The sequence below is a fragment of the Bombina bombina genome, chromosome 4 (genome assembly GCF_027579735.1).
Source record: "Bombina bombina isolate aBomBom1 chromosome 4, aBomBom1.pri, whole genome shotgun sequence".
Classification (NCBI taxonomy): domain Eukaryota; kingdom Metazoa; phylum Chordata; class Amphibia; order Anura; family Bombinatoridae; genus Bombina; species Bombina bombina.
Genome location: NC_069502.1, coordinates 554,524,681 through 554,550,135, shown reverse-complemented (window position 1 = coordinate 554,550,135; position 25,455 = coordinate 554,524,681). Strand labels below are relative to the sequence as shown.

Below are 25,455 nucleotides of genomic sequence, written 5' to 3'. Positions count from 1 at the left end.
GAAAGGACAAAATCCTAGGAATCCTGATCTTACTCCATGAGTAGCCTTTGGATTCGCACCAATAAAGATATGTACGCCATATCTTATGATAAATTTTCCTAGTGACAGGCTTTCGAACCTTAATCAAGGTATCTACGACCGACTCAGAAAATCCCCGCTTGGATAAAATCAAGCGTTCAATCTCCAGGCAGTCAGCCGCAGAGAAACTAGATTTGGATGCTGGAAAGGACCTTGAATGAGAAGGTCCTGTCTCAGTGGCAGAGTCCATGGTGGTAGAGATGACATGTCCACCAGGTCTGCATACCAAGTCCTGCGTGGCCACGCAGGTGGTATCAAAATCACAGAAGCTCTCTCCTGTTTGATTCTGGCAATCAAATGAGGAAGGAGAGGAAATAGTGGAAACACATAAGCCAGGTTGAACGACCAAGGTACTGCTAGAGCATCTATCAGTACTACTTTAGGATCCCTTGATCTGGACCTGTAACAAGGAAGTTTGGCATTCTGACGAGATGCCATCAGATCCAATTCTGGTGTGCCCCATTGATGAATCAATTGTGCAAACACCTCTGGATGGAGTTCCCACTCCCCCGGATGAAAAGTCTGACAACTTAGAAAATCTGCTTCCCAGTTCTCCACTCCTGGGATATAGATTGCTGATAGATGGCAAGAGTGAGTCTCTGCCCATTGAATTATTTTGGAAACCTCTATCATCGCTAGAGAACTCTTTGTTCCCCCCTGATGATTGATATATGCTACAGTCGTGTCCACACACCCTGAGCTTTCAGGGAATTCCAGACTGCACCCCAGCCCAATAGGCTGGCATCCGTTGTCACCATGACCCATGCTGGCCTGCTGAAACACATTCCCTGGGACAGATGATCCTGTTACAACCACCAAAGAAGAGAGTCTCTGGTCTCTTGATCCACATTTATCTGAGGAGATAAATTTGCATAATCCCCATTCCACTGATTGAGCATGCATAGTTTAAGTGGTCTGAGATGCAAGCGAGCAAACGGAACTATGTCCATTGCCGCTACCATTAGTCCGATTACCTCCATACACTGAGCCACGGACGGCCAAGGAATGGAATGAAGAGCTCGGCAGGTGGTTAAAATTTTCATGTCTACCGAATCTATCAGAGTTCCCAGGAATGGAACTCTTGTGAGAGGGATAAGTGAACTCTTTTTTTTACGTTCACCTTCCACCCGTGAGATCTTAGAAAAGCCAACACGATGTCCGTGTGAGATTTGGCTAGTTGACGCCTGAATTAAGATATCGTCCAGATAAGGCGCCACTGCTATGCCCCGCGGCCTTAGAACTGCCAGAAGGGACCCTAGCACCTTTGTGAAAATTCTGGGAGCTGTGGCCAACCCGAAGGGAAGAGCCACAAACTGGTAATGCTTGTCCAGAAAGGCGAACCTGAGGAACTGGTGATGATCTTTGTGGATAGGGATGTGCAGATACGCATCCTTTAAATCCACGGTGATCATATATTGACCCTCCTGGATCATTGGTAAAATAGTCCGAATGGTCTCCATCTTGAAGGATGGGACTCTGAGGAATTTGTTTAGGATCTTGAGATCTAAAATTTGTCTGAAGGTTCCCTCTTTTTGGGGAACCACAAACAGATTGGAGTAAAACCCCTGCCCCTGTTCTGTTTTTGGAACTGGGCAGATTACTCCCATAGTATAAAGGTCTTCTACACAGCATAAGAACGCCTCTCTTTATGTCTGGTTTACAGACAATCGAGAAAGATGGAATCTCCCCCTTGGAGGAGAATCTTTGAAGTCTAGAAGATACCCCTGGGTCACGATTTCTAAAGCACAGGAGTTCTGAACGTCTCTTTCCCAAGCCTGAGCAAAGAGAGAAAGTCTGCCCCCTACTAGATCCGGTCCCGGATCGGGGGCTACCCCTTCATGCTGTCTTGGAGGCAGCAGCGGGCTTCTTGGCTTGTTTACCTTTGGTCCAAGTCTGGTTAGGTCTCCAGACTGACTTGGATTGAGCAAAATTCCCCTCCTGCTTTGAACCTTTAAAGTTTCGAAAGGAACGAAAATTATTTTGTTTGGTCCTCATCTTTTTTGTCTTATCCTGAGGAAGGGCATGGCCTTTTCCTCCAGTGATGTCTGAAATGATCTCTTTCAGTTCAGGCCCGAATAGGGTATTACACTTGAAAGGGATAGCTAAAAGCTTTGATTTCGATGACACGTCAGCAGACCAGGACTTAAGCCATAACGCTCTATGCGATAAAATGGCAAAACCTGAATTCTTTGCCGCTAATTTAGCCAGTTGAAAAGCGGCATCTGTAATGAAAGAATTAGCTAGCTGGAGAACCCTAATTCTATCCAGAATATCATCTAATGTGGTCTCAACCTGAAGAGCCTTCTCTGGAGCCTCAAACCAAAACGCTGCTGCAGTAGTTACAGGAACAATGCATGCTATAGGTTGCAGAAGAAAACCCTGATGAATAAATATTTTCTTTAGAAGACCCTCTAATTTTTTATCCATAGGATCTTTGAAAGCACAACTGTCCTCAATAGGTATAGTTGTACGCTTAGCCAGGGTAGAAATAGCTCCCTCAACCTTAGGGACCGTCTGCCACGAATCCCGAATGGTGTCTGATATGGGAAACATTTTCTTAAAAGTAGAAGGGGGAGAAAAGGGAATGCCTGGTCTATCCCAGTCCTTTGTAACAATGTCCAAAATCCTCTTAGGGACCGGAAAAAAATTTGTGTAAGTAGGAACCTCTAGATATCTATCCATTTTACACAATTTCTCTGGTGGAATTACAATAGGGTCACAATCATCCAGAGTCGCTAAAACCTCTCTGAGTTACAAGCGGAGGTGTTCTAGCTTAAATTTAAAAGCCGTCATATTTGAGTCTGTCTGAGGGAACATCTTTCCTGAATCAGAAATCTCTCCCTCAGACAGCAATTCCCTCACCCCCAACTCAGAACATTGTGAGGGTACATCGGAGATGGCTAATAAAGCGTCAGAGGGCTCAGCATTTACTCTCACACCGGACCTACTGCGCTTCCCCTGCAACCCAGGCAGCTTAGATAAAACCTCTGTGAGGGTAGTATTCATAACTGCGGCCATATCTTGCAGGGTGAAAGAATTAGACGCACTAGAAGTACTTGGCGTCGCTTGTGCGGGCGTTAATGGTTGTGACACTTGGGGAGAATTAGATGGCATAACCTGATTCCCTTCTGACTGAGAATCATCCTGCAACATACTTTTATCAGCTAAAATATGTTCTTTGCAATTTATTGCCCTTTCAGTGCATGAGGGACACATTTTAAGTGGGGGTTCCACAATGGCTTTCAAACACATTGAACATTGGCTTTCCTCAATGTCAGACATGTTAAACAGGCTAGTAATGACCACAAACAGGCTTGAAAACACTTTATTTAGTTAAAAAATAACAATCTTAAAAAACGGTACTGCGCCTTTAAGAGAAAAAAGCATACACGTTCTGCAAAACTGCTTTAAAATAATCCAATTGTTCCAAATTTTTGATATAAGTTTCAAATTATGCAGCTAAGATTGCCCTACAAGGAAAATAACACATTAACCCTTACTGTAAAAAACGGATAATTATGTAAAGTTTAAATCCGGTTAAAAACACCCCCTGCACTTTGCCACAGCCCTGCTGTGGTGCCTACCTGCCCTCAGGGATCTGGAAAAACAGGGATAAAGTTTCGATCTGGCCCAATACTTCCACAAGGGCCCACCGGAGTTGGAGCTTGCTGCTTGCCTTGCAAATACAACTGCGCAACTGAGGCGTGAAAATAGGCCCCGCCCATCTCAATCGATGTCTCTCAGCCCAAATAAACCGCATCAGAGCGGTCTCAAACTAGCCATGTGGGTTCTTAAACCCAAAAAAAGAAGCCAAGGGTACCCTCTAATAAAGCATCAAAAATGTTACTTCCAAAAACGTTATCAGCACTCCCAGTTCAATAAACATTTGCCCACAAACATTCAAACTCAATGTCAACCATTTTTTCTTAGCCCCTATATGCAAGCTTAGTAATACTCCTCTTTTCTTAGGATTACTGCTTACCCTTACACTCATGGGGATACTGTCAGCCAATTCTGAAATACCACAGTCTCTCCAGAAAAAAAATTACTGAACATACCTCACTGCTTAAAGCATGAAAAATGTTCCTCACACTGAAGTTTCTTAAGTACTCCTCAGCCATTCTGTGGGAACTGCTCTGGAACTTAGTGACAAATGCTAATTTCATCAGCCTCCAGGCAGAAGTCTTCACCCATCTGCTGCCTGAGAGAAAATAGTACACACAGGTACCATTTAAAATAAAAAAACTCTTGCTTGAAGAAAATAAAAAATAACATTTTATCACCTCTTTCACTTTACCCTTCCTATTACTTAGAGTAGGCAAAGAGAATGAATGGGGGTGGAGTTAAGGGAGGAGCTATATAGACAGCTCTTCTGTGGTGCTCTTTGCCACTTCCTGTTAGCAGGAGGATAATATCCCACAAGTAAAGGATGAATCCGTGGACTCGTATCTTATAGAAGAAATCTAAAGTGTATTTTTTCCTTGGCTTATTTTAATTGAATATTAAAATCTTTTAAACATATCTGTATAAGTTTATTTACTGTTTCACAACATGTCTGTTAAGGAGCAAGAGCCTGCTCTCATGAATTCATGCTTATGTTGTTTAGATGCACAAATTGCTGCTCCTATACAATTTTGTTCTTTATGTGTCATGAAAACCTTGCAAAATAAAGGAAAAATGTTTGAGGCTAATGTATCTCAGAATGATGCTGTTAAAATAATACCTCCGCTTTCTCCTGCTACGTCCCAAGCCTCAATGACGTCACATGCAGTGCCCTGCAGTTCCTCTATAACTCCTAGTGGAATTTATTTAAAAGCATAAATTGCTGCCCAGGTATCTTCAGCGGTATCTGCGGCATTAGCTGCCATTCCCAGATTACAGGGAAAATGCAAGAGAAAATCTAGAAATTCAGAAAGTAAGGTGCCTGTCCTCAGTTCTGCTTCCCAAGTTGCCCTTTCTCATAAGTCTGATGAGGAAGATACATCGGGACTTTCTGAGGGTAAAATCTCTGATTCAGACAGTATAATTCCTTCTTCTGAGACTGAGGTAGTATCCTTCAGAATTAAGCTTGAACACCTTTGTGTATTGTTAAAGGAGGTTTTAGCTACTTAAGATGACTCAGATACCCCTGTTGTTGTCACTCCTAAGAAATCTAGTAAACATAATAGTTTCTTTGATGAACCTTCCACTTTGGAGGTTTTTCCTGTGCCGGACGGTGCTAGGGAAATTATCTCACAGGAATGGGAGAATCCAGGGGGTGTGTTTTTCCCCGTCTCCCATTTTTAAGAAAATATTTCCTGTCGAGGAATTCATTTAAGACCCTTGGTATACTGTACCCAAAGTTGAAGCGGCCATTTCCACTCTGGCTAAGGGAACCACTATTCCTATTGAGGATAGCTGTTCTTTTAAGGATCCGATGGACGAGAAGCTGGAGGCTTATTTGCAAAAGATTTATGTTCCTCAGGGTCTCCAATGGCAACCCGCGGTGTGTATTGCCACCGTGACTAGTGCGGCATCTTATTGTTTCAACGCCTTGTCTGATTCTCTTCAAGTAGAGACTTCCTTGGATTAAATTCAAGATAGGATTAAAGCTCTTAAATTGGCCAATTCCTTTATTGCAGGAATATATTTCATTTTTAACATATACATACTATGAAATAACTACATACACATATGTTAATGTGTCTAAAAGTATAAATATAATTTGTCTAAAATCATATAAACGGATCACACACTTTAAAAAGCATATCATCATGGCAGTGTAAACGGGTTTAAATCCCATTCAGAATTTACAAACCCCATAGGGTATAACGTTTTCATTTCATAAATTCTTTCTGCCTCTTTTTTTAAAAGTTTCTTTTCAAAGTCCCCTCCACGCCAATCTTTTTTTTCACTTTACAAATCTTACTCTATAAGTAAGCGCCTGTAGGGGGCACAAAACGCGTCGGACTCTTGCCTTTGTCCACTATGCCTGCTTGTCTGTAATACCTTTGTACTTATATGATCCATGTATTTCTCCAACATTGGTGTGTCCGGTCCACGGCGTCATCCATTACTTGTGGGAATATTCTCTTCCCCAACAGGAAATGGCAAAGAGCACAGCAAAAGCTGTCCATATAGCCCCTCCTCAGGCTCCGCCCCCCCAGTCATTCTCTTTGCCGCTCTGAACAAGTAGCATCTCCACGGAGATGGTGAAGAGTATGTGGTGTTTAGTTGTATTTTTTTATTCTTCTATCAAAAGTTTGTTATTTTGAAATAGTACTGGTATGTACTATTTACTCTGAAACAGAAAGAGATGAAGAGTTCTGTTTAAAAGAGGAGTATGATTTTAGCAGCAGTAACTAAAATCAATTGCTGTTCCCACGCAGGACTGTTGAGCCCAGAGAACTTCAGTTGGGGGGAACAGTTTGCAGACTTTTCTGCTCAAGGTATGACTAGCCATTTTTCTAACAAGACTGTGTAATGCTGGAAGGCTGTCATTTTCCCTCATGGGGATCGGTAAGCCATTTTCTTAGATTCAGAAAGAATAAAGGGCTTATTATGGGCTATTAACTGGTGGACACTCTTAAGGGCTAAATCGATTGTTTATTTAAGTTATTATTTAAAGTTTGAAGTGGATTTCACACTTTTTATTATTTGGGAACGTTTTTATCGCCAGGCACTAGTTAAGACACCTTCCCAGTCAGGAAGAGCCTTTCACTGTAGTAGGCAGAGCCTCATTTTCGCGCCATTATTGCGCAGTTTCTTTTGAGTGCAGTGCATGCAGCTGCATGTGAGAGGGTCTGGTATCCACTGAAAACGTTCCTAGAAGGCTTGAATTGGTATCGTATACCCCCCTGGGATAGGTGAAGTTGCAACAAAGGCTGTGGCTGGGACTGTAGTGGGGTTAAATTGCAAACGGCTCCGGTTTCCGCATTTTAAGGGTTAACAGCTTGAAAATTGGGGTGCAATACTTTGAATGCATTAAGACACTGTGGTCTTTGGTAAAGATTGGATAATTCCTTCATAGTTTTTCACATATTCAGTAATAAAGTGTGCCCTGTTTAACATTTAAAGAGACAGTAACGGTTTTGTTTAAAAACGGGTTTTGTGCTTTATTAACCAGTTTAAGCCTGTTTAACATGTCTGTACCTTCAGATAGATCATGTTCTGTATGTATGGAGGCCAAGGTGGTTCCCCCTTCAAATGTATGTGTTAATTGTGCCATGGCGTCCAAACAAAGTAAGGACAGTACTGTCACATTTAGTAAGGTTGCCCAGGATGATTCCTCAGATGAAGGAAGTAGGGATAGTTCTGCATCCTCTCCTTCTGTGTCTATACCAGTTATGCACGCGCAGGCGACCCCTAGTACTTCTAGCGCGCCAATGCTTGTTACTATGCAACAATTGACGGCAGTAATGGATAACTCCATAGCTAATATTTTATCCAAAATGCCAGCATTTCAGAGAAAGCTCGATTGCTCAGTTTTAAACACTGTAGAGCAGGAGGGCACTGATGATAATTTATCTGTCATACCCTCACACCAGTCTGAAGTGGCAGTGAGGGAGGGTTTGTCAGATGGAGAAATTTCTGATACAGGAAGAATTTCTCAGCAGGCAGAACCTGATGTTGTGACATTTAAATTTAAATTAGAGCATCTCCGCGCATTACTTAAGGAGGTGCTATCTACTCTGGATGAATGTGACAATCTGGTCATCCCAGAAAAATTGTGCAAGATAGACAAGTTCCTAAAGGTCCCGGTGCACCCTGATGCCTTTCCGATACCTAAAAGGGTGGCGGACATAGTGAATAAGGAGTGGGAGAAGCCAGGCATACCTTTTTGTCCTTCCTCCTATATTTAAGAAATTGTTCCCCATGGTCGACCCCAGGAAGGACACATGGCAAACAGTCCCTAAGGTCGAGGGGGCGGTTTCTACACTAGCCAAACGCACGACCATTCCCATTGAGGACAACTGTGCTTTCAAAGATCCTATGGATAAAAAATTGGAGGGTTTGCTTAAAAAGATTTTTGTACAGCAAGGTTACCTCCTCCAACCTATTTCATGCATTATTCCTGTCACTACAGCGGCGTGGTTCTGGTTCGAGGAACTGGAAAAGTCGCTCAGTAGGGAGACTCCATATGAGGAGGTCATGGACAGAATTCACGCACTTAAGTTAGCTAATTCCTTTATTTTAGATGCCGCTTTGCAGTTAGCGAGATTAGCGGCGAAAAATTAAGGGTTTGCAATTGTGGCGCGTAGAGCGCTCTGGCTAAAGTCTTGGTCGGCGGATGTATCTTCCAAGACAAAATTGCTTAATATCCCTTTCAAAGGTAAGACCCTTTTTGGGCCAGAATTGAAAGAAATTATTTCAGACATCACTGGGGGAAAGGGTCATGCCCTCCAACAAGATAGGCCTTTCAAGGCTAAGAATAAGTCCAATTTTCGTTCCTTTCACAACATGTCTGTTAAGGAGCAAGAGCAATTTCAGGGACGGACCGGCTTCCAACTCTGCAGCTTCTAGACAAGAGGGTAACGCTTCCCAGACTAAACCAGCTTGGAAACCAATGCAAGGCTGGAACAATGGTAAACAGGCCAAGAAGCCTGCTGCTGCTACCAAAACAGCATGAAGGGGTAGCCCCCAATCCGGGACCGGATCTAGTTGGGGGCAGATTCTCTCTCTTTGCTCAGGCTTGGGCAAGAGATGTTCAGGATCCCTGGGCACTAGAAATAGTCTCTCAGGGTTATCTTCTAGAATTCAAGGAACTACCTACATGGGGAAGGTTCCACATTTCTCACTTATCTTCAAACCAAATAAAGAGACAGGCATTCTTACATTGTGTAGAAGACCTGTTAAAGATGGGAGTGATACACCCAGTTCCAACTGTGGAACAAGGTCAGGGGTTTTACTCAAATCTGTTTGTAGTTCCCAAAAAAGAGGGAACTTTCAGACCAATTCTGGATTTAAAAATTCTAAACAAATTTCTCAGAGTTCCATCATTCAAAATGGAATCCATTCGAACAATTTTACCTACAATCCAGGAGGGTCAATATATGACTACCGTGGATTTAAAGGATGCGTATCTACATATTCCTATCCACAAAGATCATCATCAGTTCCTAAGGTTCGCCTTTCTGGACAAACATTATCAGTTCGTGGCTCTCCCATTCGGACTAGCCACTGCTCCCAGAATTTTCACAAAGGTGCTCGGGTCCCTTCTAGCGGTTCTAAGACCAAGGGGCATTGCAGTGGCACCTTATCTGGACGACATTCTAATTCAAGCGTCGTCTCTTTCCAAGGCAAAGGCTCATACAGACATTGTTCTAGCCTTTCTCAAATCTCACGGGTGGAAGGTGAACGTAGAAAAGAGTTCCCTGTCTCCGTCGACAAGAGTTCCCTTTTTGGGAACAATAATAGATTCTTTTGAAATGAAGATCTTCTTGACAGAAGTCAGAAAGTCAAAGCTTCTAAACGCTTGTCAAGTTCTTCTCTCTATTCTGCAGCCGTCCATAGCTCAGTGCATGGAAGTAGTAGGGTTGATGGTTGCAGCAATGGACATAGTTTCTTTTGCTCGAATTTATCTAAGACCATTACAACTGTGCATGCTCAAGCAGTGGAATGGGGACTATACAGACTTGTCTCCAAAGATTCAAGTAGACCAGATGACCAGAGACTCACTCCGTTGGTGGTTGTCCCAGGATCACCTGTCTCAGGGAATGAGTTTCCGCAGACCAGAGTGGGTCATTGTCACGACCGACGCCAGTCTATTAGGCTGGGGCACGGTCTGGGATTCCCTGAAAGCTCAGGGTTTATGGTCTCGGGAAGAGTCTCTTCTCCCGATAAACATCCTGGAACTGAGAGCGATATTCAATGCTCTCCGGGCTTGGCCTCAACTAGCGAAGGCCGGATTCATAAGATTCCAGTCAGACAACATGACGACTGTAGCTTACATCAACCATCAGGGGGGAACAAGTAGTTCCTTGGCGATGAGAGAGGTATCCAAAATCATCAAATGGGCGGAGGATCACTCCTGCCACCTATCTGCAATCCACATCCCAGGAGTAGACAACTGGGAGGCGGATTATCTGAGTCGTCAGACTTTCCATCCGGGGGAGTGGGAACTCCACCCGGAGTTTTTTGCCCAGTTAACTCAATTATGGGGCATTCCAGACATGGATCTGATGGCGTCCCGTCAGAACTTCAAGGTTCCTTGCTACGGGTCCAGATCCAGGGATCCCAAGGCGACTCTAGTGGATGCATTAGTGGCGCCTTGGTCGTTCAACCTAGCTTATGCGTTTCGACCGTTCCCTCTCCTTCCCAGGCTTGTAGCCAGGATCAAACAGGAGAAGGCCTCGGTAATTCTGATAGCTCCTGCGTGGTCGCGCAGGACTTGGTATGCAGACCTGGTGAATATGTCATCGGCTCCACCATGGAAGCTACCTTTGAGACAGGATCTTCTAGTACAAGGTCCATTCGAACATCCAAATCTAGTTTCTCTGCAGCTGACTGCTTGGAAATTGAACGTTTGATTTTATCCAAGCGTGGGTTTTCAGATTCAGTGATTGATACTCTGGTCCAAGCCAGAAAACCTGTGACTAGAAAGATTTACCATAAAATATGGAAAAGATATATCTGTTGGTGTGAATCCAAGGGATTCTCCTGGAGTAAGATTAAAATTCCTAAGATCCTCTCCTTTCTCCAAGAAGGTTTGGATAAGGGATTGTCAGCGAGTTCTCTAAAAGGACAGATTTCTGCTTTATCTGTCTTGTTACACAAACGACTGGCAGCTGTGCCAGATGTACAAGCTTTTGTACAGGCTTTGGTCAGAATCAAGCCTGTTTACAGACCCTTGACTCCTCCTTGGAGTCTAAATTTAGTTCTTTCAGTTCTTCAAGGGGTTCCGTTTGAACCCTTACATTTCATATATATCAAGTTACTATCTTGGAAAGTTCTGTTTTTGGTTGCTATTTCTTCTGCAAGAAGAGTTTCGGAATTATCTGCTTTGCAGTGTAATACACCCTATCTGGTGTTCCATTCAGATAAGGTCGTTTTGCGTACTAAGCCTGGTTTTCTTCCGAAGGTTGTTTCCAACATGAATATTAACCAGGAAATAGTTGTTCCTTCTCTGTGTCCGAATCCAGTTTCAAAGAAGGAATGTTTGTTACACAATTTAGATGTAGTTCGTGCTTTAAAGTTCTATTTAGAAGCAACTAAGGATTTTAGACAAACCTCATCTTTGTTTGTCGTTTACTCTGGTAAGAGGAGAGGACAAAAAGCTACTGCTACCTCTCTTTCTGGCTGAAAAGCATTATCCGATTGGCTTATGAGACTGCCGGACGGCAGCCTCCTGAACGAGTCACAGCTCACTCCACTAGAGCTGTGGCTTCCACATGGACCTTCAAGAACGAGGCTTCTGTTGATCAGATATGTAAGGCAGCGACTTGGTATTCTCTGCACACTTTTGCCAAATTTTACAAATTTGATACTTTTGCTTCTTCCGAGGCTGTTTTTGGGAGAAAGGTTTTGCAAGCCGTGGTGCCTTCTGTTTAGGTAACCTGATTTGCTCCCTCCCTTCATCCGTGTCCTAAGGCTTTGGTATTGGTTCCCACAAGTAATGGATGACGCCGTGGACCGGACACACCAATGTTGGAGAAAACAGAATTTATGCTTACCTGATAAATTACTTTCTCCAACGGTGTGTCCGGTCCACGGCCCGCCCTGGTTTTTTTAATCAGGTTTGAAAAATGTATTTCTCTATATACTACAGTCACCACGGCACCCTATAGTTTCTCCTTTTTTCTCTCCTAACCGTCGGTCGAATGACTGAGGGGGCGGAGCCTGAGGAGGGGCTATATGGATAGCTTTTGCTGTGCTCTTTGCCATTTCCTGTTGGGGAAGAGAATATTCCCACAAGTAATGGATGACGCCGTGGACCGGACACACCGTTGGAGAAAGTAATTTATCAGGTAAGCATAAATTCTGTTTTTTGTTTGTGATTTGCAATTTTGTTTTTTCCATAATAAACATGGATTTTTGCACAGCACATGTTTGTAGCGCCTACAACTTTTTACCCCGATATTTATGCTTCACGGACTGGTTCATCTGTTACACTGTTATGGCTCTCCAGGAAAGGTTATCGTTATTGGGTGTGTTTTGTCTTCACTTCCGGTTCACTGGTCAGGGAGAGATTGAGTACTGAAGTTGTCGGGACTGGCTTCCTACATTGATATGGAGCTGCGGTCTTTAGACCGCTGCTTCATAACTGGTGTTTCTGGGGAGCCTGAAGGCTCGCCAGAAACACAGGGCTTCAAGCTCCATACGGAGCTTTATATATATGCCCCTTAACCTTGTTCTTAAAGTTTTGCTGCTTCCTCCATTTGAGCCGTTGCATTCCATAGACATTAAGTTGTTATCTTGGAAGGTTTTGTTTCTTGTTGCTATCTCTTCTGCTCAAAGAGTCTTGGAATTCTCAGCTCTGCAGTGTGATTCCCCTTATCTTTTTTTTCATGCCGATAAGGCGGTCGGTTTCCTTCCTAAGGTTGTTTCTAATAGAAATATCAAACAGGAAAATGTTGTTCCCTCTCTGTGTCCTAATCCTTCTTCTTCCAAAGAACGTTTGTTACACAATTTGGATATTGTACGTGCTCTTAAATTCTACTTACATGCGACTAAGGATTTTCGCCAGTCCTCTATCCTCTGTCTGTTTTCCAGGAAACGTAAAGGTCAGAAAGCTACTGCTACTACTCTTTTTGGTTTCAAAGTATAATTCGTTCGGCTTATGAGACTGCTGGACAGCAGCCTCCTGAGAGAATTACGTCTCATTCCACAAGAGCTGTTTCCTCTTCTTGGGCTTTCAAAAATGAGGCTTCTATGGAACAAATTTGTAAGGCTTTAACTTGATCTTCTCTACATACTTTTCCAAATTTTCCAAATTTGATACTTTTGCCTCAGCTGAGGCTTCTTTTGGAAGAAAGGTTCTTCAAGCGGTGGTGCCTTCTGTTTAGGATTGCCTGCCTTGTCCCTCCCTATTTATCCATGTCCTCTAGCTTGGGTATTGGTTCCCAACAGTTATTACTCAAGCCATGGACTCCACCATATCTTAGGAAAGAAAAACAAAATGTTTACTTACCTGATAAATGTATTTATTTCCGGATATGGTGAGTCCACGGCCCCACCCTTAATTTTAAGACAGTTGTTCTTTTGACTATAACCTCAGGCACCTCTACACCTTGTTTTACTCCTTTTTCTCCATTCCCCTTTGGGAGAATGACTGGGGGTTGGGGGTAAGGGAGTGATACTTAGCAGTTTAACTGTGGTGCTGTTTTCCTCCTGCTGCTGGCCAGGAGTGATATTCCCAACAGTAATTACTCAAGCTGTGGACTCACCATATCCGGAAATAAATAAATCAGATAAGCATACATTTTGTTTTCTTTATCTGAATCATGAAAGAAACATTTTGGGTTTCATGTTCCTTTAATGAAAAATAATTTCTCTAAATAACTGCAATTTTCTTATTTATTAGGGGTACCCAAAAAAGAGGAGAGTCCTTTGGAATTGGCAAAATTGGCAGTAAAATAAAAGGTGTTTTTAAAAGCACAACAATGGAGGGTGCTATGCCTCCTAACTATGGATTGGCAGAAGATGATTATGCTGTAAGTATAAGGTCTTGTTTTTAACTGGTAGCAACAAAAGGTTTCATATACCTTTTAATGGAGTTTTTTTTGTTTTGTTAATGACAGCTGTTAAGTTTACATAGTAATTTTACCACATGAAAACCTTTTTTTTCTTCTTCTTATCTACTTGGCTATATGCTTGGTTAATGCAAAAATAATAAAAAAATATAATCTATTTTAATTACAATTGTATTTTAATATTTTGCTCTGTGTATAAAGTAACAAACGTGCATTTATTTTGAGTATTTTTTTTAATCATTTAGTTCTATGTTCTATGATAGACCCTTGGCAGAAGTCAGTTGACATTCATGTTGTATAAAGCCCTAGATTCTATGCTTATGCAAATTTCCCTTAACCTGAGACATATTGCTTCATATTTTTTAATGTACTCTTATCTATATGTTAAAAAGAGTTGTCTAACAGTTTTGTGGTCCTGTTATTGTGAAAATACATAATACTAACACTGTGCCTGGTATATAGCTTCATGGTATTTGGAGTTAAAGGGCCAGTAAACCTAGAAAATAATGTTATATAATTCTGCACATAGTGCAGAATTATATAACATTATATTAGTGCTAGCCTTGTATAACATAATATTGACTGAATTTTTTATTAAAAAATAGTGTTTTTCAGATCCGCCCTCTGTGCTCTACTGAGCGGGTCTGGTTTTCTATCTGAGCACATCTGGGCAGCTGTCTAGTCACAGCCCGGCCCGACCGCGCCATTTCACTCAATGTAGCATGCTCCCGCTGTCAGACAGAGCAGGAGCGAGCTACATTGAGTGTACTATGTGCAGAATTATATAATATTATTTTCTAGGTTTACTAGCCCTTTAAGTAGAAACTTCTCATTTCAGTCTGTTTGCTTAGGTTTTGCTTCTATCCTTGTTTCTGTAGGAATAATATTTTATTTCGTAAGCTGGTGAGAGTCCACAAGTCCATTACTCCTGGGATTCAACTCAGTGACGTGCAGTAATAGGAGGCAGGGGAGGCAGTGCCTCCCCTGTCCAATTAGAAAAAAATAATTTTTTTAATTATGATTAAAAAATAAAAAAAAAATACTTGTGTTTTTTTTTATTAATATTTTTGGATGACGCCGCCCCCCCCCCCCCCCCCGCGCGTGCGCCACCAGATGTGATCCCATCCATTCTCATCGCCAGATTCGCCGCCCATCCATGTTGTGCAATTAAGATGCAGTAAGCCCTTCCGCTGCCTTTCTTGATTGCGCAACAATGGATGCTGACTACTGTTCTTGGCTAGCGCCACCCAGTGGTGTCTCACCGGGGCCCATATCACTCTCCAATAGAGGCGGTTCTCAAAACCGCCTCTATGAGATGGAGATACTCACAGCCAATCAGCCATCAGGGAGGCGTGTCGGCCGGGCTTGTTTGTGACGTCGGACTAACTGGCGTCATTTGCTGCTGGCGGGAATAGTGAAGGAGGGAAAAGAAATTCAAGACAGTGCCTGCCGAGTGAGTGTGATTCAGCCCATATGATTGCTGCCCTGCCTGAAAGTCCACTGTCTGAGACACTTGAGCGGCGCTCTAGTACCTACAGATACATTCTCTACAAAGCGGTAAGTTATGTGCTATTGTGCAGGGTGCTTTGCCTTTGAAGCTTCAGCTTGTGCCTTGTGTAAAACAAAAAACCTACTCATCGGCTCCTCTAATTACAAAATAAAATACTTAATGCGCAATCTATCTGCTGGAATAGGGAAGCCGATGAGTAGGTTTCACACTTCCACAGCAGCACCCACCCAGCTGAACAATGGGAAGTTGGGAACAAAATGAAATACTTAAAATGCGCAATCTATCATTTTGAATTAGAGGAGCAGATGAGAGTAGGTTACAAGTTCCAGTCCATTTTTCCCATTGTGCTATTTATTACACTGGACTGGAACTTGTAACCTACTCTGATTACTCTCATCTGCTCCTCTAATTCCGAAACGATAGATTGCGCAATAAGCACTGCAGGGTTATGAATGTGTGCATTTTTTTATTTTTTTTTACATAGCCCTCACTCCGCTGCACCACCTCCTTATAACATCCAATAATTTAGCTGCAGGTAGCATACTCAGGGTGGAAAGATAGTAAGCATAAGCAGTATGCACAGAAACACGTCTGTCAGGGGTCATAACCAGTCTCACTGTGGGAATTTGAGAAGATCTGCCGCACTGGGTAGCTCTGGGCTCCGCTCTTCAACTTTTTACAGATCCTGCTGCTGCTTCCCTCCTCCCCCCTCTCAGCAGCTGTCAGAAAAAAAAAAAAAAAAAAAGAGTAACGCTTTGACTGCCAGAGAGGGAGCTGATAAGCGTCTGTTCAGGCTGCCAAAGTTAAATCAAACAAACTTAGTTTGTAATTAGCCTTGTGTAATTTGCTGCAAAGGTCAGGGTTTACCTTTACATCGTCTGCTCTGCTGCCTGAACAGACGCTTATCAGCTCCCTCTCTGGCAGTCAAAGCGTTACTCTTTTTTTTTTTTCTGACAGCTGCTGAGAGGGGGGAGGAGGGAAGCAGCAGCAGGATCTGTAAAAAGTTGAAGAGCCCAGAGCTGCCCAGTGCGGCAGATGATCTTCTCACAATGTGACACTGAGAACTGAAGCAGCAGGGCAGCCAAAGCAGTCTCCCCCAGCCAGCCCCAATACACACTTTGTATAGTGTTCAGTGAACTGCTCACAATGCTGCAGATCATGGTGCTTAACTTTAAACACTTACAGTGCTCTGCCCCTCCAGCCCCCATGTGTCTAGACCCTCTGTAGAGTCGACCTCACTGCAGCCAGCACACAGGAGAAAAAAGGTAGGGGATGACTGGTCCTCCAAATAAATGTAATACTGTAATTCCATTGAATATGTATATATATATATATATATTATATATATATATATATATATATATATATATATATATATACACAGTGTATATATAATATATATATATATATATTATATATTCCACCTTTGCACGCCCATGCCTGCATAGCAACTTTGTGTCAGAGACCCTGAAGGGTCTGGATGGGCAAAAGTGTAGTCTTAGAGGTCAGAGGTCACATTGCAGACACAGAGTATTAGACTGTGAAAATGTATTAATCACTCTGAAAGGTGACAGGATGTCTGTTAAGAGGAATTGATCCAGATTAACCCTATAGCACAAAATAATGCCAGCATGTTTTGAAGTGCATTAAATAGAAACAGAATGTCTTCTCTTTTACTGCTTACTAATATATATATATATATATATATATATATATATATATCCACAAAATAAAGCAGGCACTCTCCGTTTAACTTTGTCGTTTAATGGTAAACGTTTTCGGGGTCTCCCCCGTCCTCAGACCACTTACAGATATACAATAACACACAACTTAAATAGCTACTCACCCTCACCGTGTCAAATCGCCAACAGACTCTCAACTTCCGTGTCGCGCAACTGCGCATGCGCGCCCGGAACTAAGGAGAGCCGACAGGGACCAACCACCCACCACTAAAAGCAAAAGTGAAAATCAACATCACACAGAATAATGCAGCAGTGCAGACCGCTAACTACACATAGTACTATAATGCAAACTGATATTATTACCCTATACTAGGCATATTGTAATATACACAGACCTACCCCCAAACCTTTTTTGAACCTTATATCTTCAAATGTTATGCATACACATATGCACATACAAAAGGGATATTATTATGTTCTTATACTGTTATATTTACACTGTTATATTTACATATTTACACAGAGGGGATATCAGTATTTGTTTGCTTGCAAGCGCACCCCGGCAGCTGGATATAAGAAGAGTGTGCTGGTTCCCTGCTTCTGGTTGTATTTGTATGTATTGGACCTACAGCACCTTGTGAAAAATTGTCCTCACCCTGGGATAATTGACTGGGACACTATCTGTTCAGCAGAGTTATTCTGCTTGATTGTTTTTAAAACGGTGACGGTGTGGTGCAGCATTTGTGATTGCAAAAGTATACACAGACTGAGCTATGAGTCAAGAGGACACAGAGGCCTCTCAGGTGGGGGATCAACTGGAGGATAATATTGAGGGAGCTAATGTGTTCCAATTCTCTGAAGCGGATGCAAATAGAATCCGGTTTGATGCTATCACAATTAGAAAACAAAGAGAACAACCTGATCAGATATTTAACTATGTGGTGAAACTAAGGAAAAAGAAAATTGACTTACAGCTTCATGGGTGTTACTTATCAGAATATCACAGGAAGGCATTTATTCCAAAAGGGTTCAGGATTAAGAACATACCCACTATTGGGCGCAATAACCCCACTTTCTGCCTTAAATGGTGTGGCATCCTGAATAAGGGCTCTTTAGATCTGATGTTATTGGTAATACAGGAGGTGAGTGACCAATTAAAACAAATTGAATTAGAATTACAAAATTTTGAGTCTACCCATATGACTAAACTTACTGAGGATCCCAGGGAGGCATGGCTTGATAAAATAAAATCAAGTATTGACACCTATGAGAAAGAATTGTTAACGTTTAAGGAACGTAAATGGGAAGCAGTGACACAAGATTATAAAGAAAAACGCATCTACAGATGGCTACTTGGTCCTCAAGAGAGGGGTAGCTTGTCTAGATTCAGACGTGCACGAGTGTTTAAGCCAAAGTCACTTGCGACAGTGGAAAGCTCAGACAACAGCTCTGATCCAGAAGGTCAATTGTCCACTCAGAGGGAGTTCCCCCAGGGATCCCAATCTATGACCACTCGCTCAAAAAACGAGCAGGGCATAGGCCACACCAGAGGCGGGGGCGACGTGGGTCGCAGAACAAGAGGAAGACCTCCCCGACAATGGCGCAAATAGACAACACTGATGAGCCAAGCAAGATCATTATGAATCTAAGCTCATATGTACTGACAGATGCTGAAGAAGCAGTGTTACAAAAAGGTTTAAAATTCATCCCAACCCTATATGCTAATGAATTTTTCCTCAATGTAGATCTCTTTAAGTTCCAGAGATCCTTGAGGTTGAAGGAGCACTTTGGGATTTCCAAAGATGAAGCAGGGGGGCTACGAAGAAAGGGCAAATTTGATCCAAAAAGTACTAATGCGAGCATTGCAACTTATGCAAGAATGACTAAGGATGACATGATGAGAGACCTTTACAACCATCAAAAGAGCTTTAGGAATAATTTGAATAGAGAACAGCGCTTAGCTCTTAAAAGCCTACAGAATAATAAGGATTTAGTGATACGGGAGGCGGACAAAGGAGGGGCCCTGGTCCTGCAAGACTATCGGGACTATAAGCAGGAAATTGTACAGCAATTGTCCGATGGTGGCACATATAGACGACTACCGGGTAACCCCACTGGAGCCTTTAAGACAAGAATTGACAACTATTTGGAATGTCTTTACCAACAAGGCTTTATTGATAAGGCCTTGAGGGATTACCTACAAGTTGGGCATCCTATTGTCCCTGTGATTTATACCTTGCCGAAGGTACACAAAAATCCAATCACACCTCCAGGAAGACCGATTGTGTCAGCCAGGGGATCTATCTTACAACCCCTGGCTACATTTGTTGATAGTATTCTGCAACCAATCGTGAGGCACACTGACTCCTTTCTCCTGGACTCCATGGAGTTGATACAGTTGCTAAAGACCTATCGCACATCTGGTGGAGGCGAGTTTCTGGTCACACTAGATGTGACCAGTTTATACACCGTGATTCCCCATGATCAGGGTATGGCTGCTGTGGTGTACCATCTTCTTAGACATCCTTATATTGGGCCTCCAGTGGATGTGATGTCTGAACTACTGGATTTCTGTTTGAGATGCAATTATTTCAAATTTGAGAGGGACTTTTATTTACAGATCTCAGGAACAGCGATGGGGTCCAACGTGGCCCCATCTTATGCGAATCTGTTTATGGCCCACTTCGAAACGGTCGCCACTACTGCCTTTGGGGATCACAGAATACGGTTATACCGACGTTATATAGATGATCTCTTCCTTATCTGGTGTGGGACAGAGGATGAGTTACTGGTGTGGTATGCAGAATTAAACAAGGTGAATCCACATATACAGTTGAAGATGACCTATGATATACATACCATCGACTTCCTGGATTTAAGGATCTTTAAGGAAAACACAGGTATCAGCACAACCTTATATTATAAGGAAACTGACAGGAACTCATTATTGGATGCTACAAGCTGCCATCCTCCTAGTTTGAAAAAATCACTGGCAAGATCACAGTTTAAGCGAGTGGTACGCAATAACAGTAACCAGGAAAGGAAGGAACAGCAACTACAGGAAATGTACAAGAAATTCATGGACCGTGGTTATGGTTCTAAGCATCTTGACGAATCACTGATTGAAGCATCAGGGCTTACACAGGAACAGGCACTCACTAAGATGGAGAGGGATAAGAGTGAGAAGAGGATGATCTTTACCACCATCTTCTCACCTGAAAAGCTACAGTTCTCCAATATCTTGAGGGAACATTGGGACATTTTGGAGAGTGACAAAACACTACCCTTTGCATCCTGTGTGTCACCTTTGGTTGGGTTCAAACGTGGAAGATCACTGAAAGATATGCTCTTGAGGCCCGACAATAGTGACAGCTATATGCCTAGTACATGGTTAAAAACCACGAAAAAAGGTTGCTTCCGTTGCAGTGGTTGCACTACCTGTGGTGGGTTAACCCAGAGCAGCACGTTTCAACATCCATGGTCTAATAAAAAATATAAGATCCTGCACAGGGTGACTTGCACAACCACGTATATTGTTTACTTACTACACTGTCCGTGTGGTAAATTTTACGTGGGTAAGACCCAGGATGATCTCAGGACGAGGATGGCGAACCACCGGTCAGCGATTCGGCTGGCAATTAAGGATGGTGATTCAGATCAACCGGTGGCTCGCCACTTCAGTACCAGTGGTCATGCTGTATCTGACCTTCGGTATATTATCATAGATCACGTTCCACGCAATCCTAGGGGGGGTGACAGGGGCAGGCGTCTACTACAACGGGAGTCTCAGTGGATTTTTAACCTGGAGACTATGTACCCAAAGGGGCTGAATGTCCATTTGGATTACCAATGTTTTTTGTAAAACTTGTAGTGGATGTATGCCTACTGCCTCCTTCACAGTAAGATATGAGCTTAAGCTAAAATGATTGGGTATGTCCATGGCTGGATTGAATACATGCAATTAAATTGCAATGCAGCTCATTATCTTTATGGCTGGGTTCCCCACTGATAGTTAAGCATCCATGTAACTGAGGAGGGCTATCAAATAGTAAAGTGGATATGGGGGGTGCTCTGTGGTAAAGTAATATGCACAGGGGTCCAACACCTTTAAGTTGGTGAAAGAGGTATTGGGCTAATTGTTCAGTTAGGGGCATGAGTGTAATACATGAAGAGTAATGCTACCTAACACTGATATCCCCTCTGTGTAAATATGTAAATATGTAAATATAACAGTGTAAATATAACAGTATAAGAACATAATAATATCCCTTTTTGGCAAAATGGCAATATGTGTATGCATAACATTTGAAGATATAAGGTTCAAAAAAGGTTTGGGGGTAGGTCTGTGTATATTACAATATGCCTAGTATAGGGTAATAATATCAGTTTGCATTATAGTACTATGTGTAGTTAGCGGTCTGCACTGCTGCATTATTCTGTGTGATGTTGATTTTCACTTTTGCTTTTAGTGGTGGGTGGTTGGTCCCTGTCGGCTCTCCTTAGTTCCGGGCGCGCATGCGCAGTTGCGCGACACGGAAGTTGAGAGTCTGTTGGCGATTTGACACGGTGAGGGTGAGTAGCTATTTAAGTTGTGTGTTATTGTATATCTGTAAGTGGTCTGAGGACGGGGGAGACCCCGAAAACGTTTACCATTAAACGACAAAGTTAAACGGAGAGTGCCTGCTTTATTTTGTGGATATTTGTTTGCTTGCAAGCGCACCCCGGCAGCTGGATATAAGAAGAGTGTGCTGGTTCCCTGCTTCTGGTTGTATATATATATATATATATATATATATATATAAATTAATACACAGAAAAATGTGATTGTATAACAGGTGAATACATGTTTTTTGAATCCCTTTATCTTTTTCCTATGTCTCCCATCATTTTTGTTCATGTCTCTCTCTTTGCCCTCCATCTGTTTTTCACTATTCAAATCTTTCTCTGTTCTCTCTCATTCCCTTCTTAATCACTTTGACACTTTTCCTGTTTCCCACTTTAATCCTGTCACCTCTTAGTTTTTGATCCCTCTAACTCACCTCAGCCAGATGTGTTTTATTGCTACCGAATGTCTCTTGTGTCGCTATTTGTTTTTTTTTATATCAAGAATTGAGAAAAAAGTTTAGGAAACCAGATACTTTTGGTGGAGTATGTGAGTGTGAGTAAGTGAATGAATGTATGTGAGTAAGTATGTGTGTAACTATGCATGTGTGCATGTATGTGAAGCCCCAAAACAGTAGTAGTAATCATTTTAAAAATATTGAGTTAATATAAGTCTAATTTCAGGTTCTGTATTATCTGTATACACTAGGATTATTTGTGGTGTCCTGCAATACAGATGCCGGAGGGTTAGTATTTTAATCTTTACTTGCTTATTTTGTTCATGTGCTATAAAGCTATTCTTCCACCAAGGATGTGCTTGAGAAGAGGATAAGGGAGATAAGGAGCTTGATGATTTAACCTACATAAAGAAAATATTATGGCTAAATTATAATACTATTACTGGTGCTTTAACTATGTGTTTACCCCCTTTGTGGGTGGAGCTGAGGGGTGGGGCTTTATTTCAAGGGGTGAGGTCTTGCGCCCCACCATCTTGAAAATTCACCAGCCACCAATGATTTTATATATATATATATATATATATATATATATATATATATATATATACTATACTACGTGTGTGTTTCTCTGGAGTATCATAGCCATTGCCTCCCCAGTCTCTGACCTCACCGCACGTCACTGATTCAACTCCTGGCCACTCAGAGAAGGCAAAGATTTATCAAAACTCCAAGGGTATTCCATCCCTCCCACCTCACTGATTAGCCAGTTTAATCTTTGCCTCCCAGGAGGTGGGTGAAGAATGTAGTTGCTCCAGATTCCTCGTAGAGAAGGGTACTCAAACCGATTTGATGTCTATTTTCCTCTCACATAGCTGCTACAGTAAGATAGAGGGGATAATGGAGTATAGGGTAGTGACACAAGTGCTTTACAAGTACTTTACAAGTACTTTACATTAAGGGGACAGGTAAGGACTATAGAGCCTTCACGTATTTAATGGCAGAATTTTTATTCAGGTTTGTGGTTTTTTTTTCAGCTAACCTTAAATTGATTTGTCCCATATCATTCAAAATTTTGTATATAATGGGTCTATGTTAGTAATTTTTATTTTGTACTATTGAGTTGCACTGTTTTTTATCTCCCCCCATAATTTTAATGAATTTTGGTTTAACCTTGAAAATAGCTTTATCAATGCAGCAACCAGAAATCTCCTACTGATGAGTTCCAAATAGAACAAAACAGGCTGTCTAGGAGTGATTTCTGGTTTGCTGCTATAATCCTGTTAAAAGGATAGCTGTGTTAAAACAGTATTTTTGGAGGGGACGGAGCTTGGCCACGCTAGCTGATGGCCGCACACTAATTGAGCTCTGAAGCCTCAAAACTCTTATGATAGGTATTAAGTAACCCATAGCTTGTTGGAATCTGGAAAAACTTGTTTAATGCATTATTGAACGAAGTGGGCACCAAAACTCGCCGTTTGAACCTGTCAGACTGCACCGGAGGCTTTCTAAATTTATTGCGCAGTGAGGCCTAGGACACATCAGAGTTGGCTGCTCTTGGAAAAACAGCCGCAATCTAACTTCTGGGACTATGTGCATATCATATCGGATAGTCCGACTACTAGCTCGAGGGCCGGTTGGCCAAGATTACAGAAGTTCATCAGAGAGGCAGTTCGGGTGGCGTCTAATCGGAGTACCACTACATTGAGCCGCATTCAAACCAGGAAGCAGCAGGTGCCCGAATTGACCTCCGGCCAGCCCCAGAGCTGTTATCTGTGAACGGACCGAGGGCCACATAAGCGCCAAAGAAGAAGGTGAGGCATACACTGATTGTGCGCTGCAGATCCAGTGGTCCTGTTTGGGCCTCCTGTGGTCCATTATAACTTTTAAAAGAAACCAATACAAAAAAAAAAAAGGGGGAACTAAAGAAGTGGAAGGTGAGGTTTTAAAGTAATCACTGGAGCTAAATAGAGGGAGCTGGCAAACTTTTAACGAAGAATAAATAGTGGCTTGATATTGCACAGATCTGCACTGCAGCACTTAAATACACATAGATATTAAAGGGAGGCCAGGTGCTTTTACCCTGTTTGTGAGGGGAGAGAATCCTCTTTGGGTCCCTTTACAGCAACGTTTTTGGAAGGCATAGCACATAACAGCTTGGTTTAGTAGCCACACAAGACATTTGAACTGCATTCACCATATCTGAGTGACATGGAGAGTAATATACTGACAGCTCTCTTTGCTTATTATTTGGGGATGTCAAACAGACGGATAACTAAGCCAACTAAGGGCATCCAAGCCACCAACATGGAGAACTACCTAATTCCAGCTGACACAGTCCCCAGCGCACATAGAGACATCTCTGATTCTAACAGACAAGCAACTGCTGCACAGACACTTAATCTGGAACCCTCACAATTGGGCTATGTCACTAAAGATGATATTAAGCATTTATCCTCTAAAAGCGATATATAAGAGGCTATGCTGGATGTAAAGCTCATGTTTGGGGAGTTAAAAAAGGACATAGTTGCAGTTGAACATAGTCTCTCAAGTAGAGGAAATGCAAGAAACTATACGTTCAGACATCCAACATCAGGCTAGTTGTATACAATCTCATGACGCCACAGTCCAGAGCCTGACTGACAGAATTTAGGATTTAGAAAATAGGAGCAGGCGGAATAATTTGCGGCTCCGTGGTGTGCCTGAAACAGTAAAACCACCTGAAATAGGTCAATACATACAAGAGCTATTTAAATTCCTCAAAAATGCCCCAAATGCAGCTGAGATTCAAGTTGAAAGAGCCCATCTGGCCCTCAGGCCCAAACCACCAGCTAGAGCTCCACCTAGGGATGTCATTATCAAGCTCTTATCTTACAAAGATAAAGGGGAGATTCTCCGGCACTCCAGGAACAAACACACCCTTACATATAAGGGTACAGAAATCCAAGTGTTTACTGATTTATGTCCAGTGACCCTTCAGAAACGGTGTGAGCTACTGTATATCACCTCCAAGCTCAAGGAACAACAAATTCAATATAGATGGGGATTTCCCACATGTATAATTGCATCCAAAGATGGCACAACAGCAATTTTTAAGACACTGGCTGATCTTCCCACCCTCAACCAAGCCTTTGGTCTGCAGATTAGGCCACCTAATGTTGCAGTTGCTTTGGCACAGCCGGGGCCTGAGGAGGGCTGCGGTGAAAACGGACAACGACTTGACTAGGTCGCAAGTAAACATGCCTATTTGACTGACGGATTTATACTAGTATGCCCAGAGCTATTATAGATCATCCTGCCCAGGACATGTAGCACAGCGGTATCCCTGGACAGATAAGTCTAAGTTTGCTTTTTCTACCCTGTTATAAATATTATGTTGATAATTTCTCTCTGCCAAATCTCTAGCATACGGGTTTGTTTAACCTGTTTTTGGACATATACCAACCAATCCTATTGTG

The 25,455-nt window shown here is 42.3% G+C and overlaps 1 protein-coding gene across 2 annotated transcripts in view; it reads left to right on the top strand.

Annotated features, from left to right (window-relative positions):
* Positions 1–25,455, top strand: part of SNX14 (sorting nexin 14) — a 517,711-nt gene that overhangs the window by 299,762 nt on the left and 192,494 nt on the right. For both annotated transcript variants that reach the window (XM_053710493.1, XM_053710492.1), the window contains one exon: positions 13,580–13,709. In XM_053710493.1, coding sequence (XP_053566468.1) covers positions 13,580–13,709 — 130 coding nt within the window. The remainder of the gene's footprint in view (positions 1–13,579; positions 13,710–25,455) is intronic.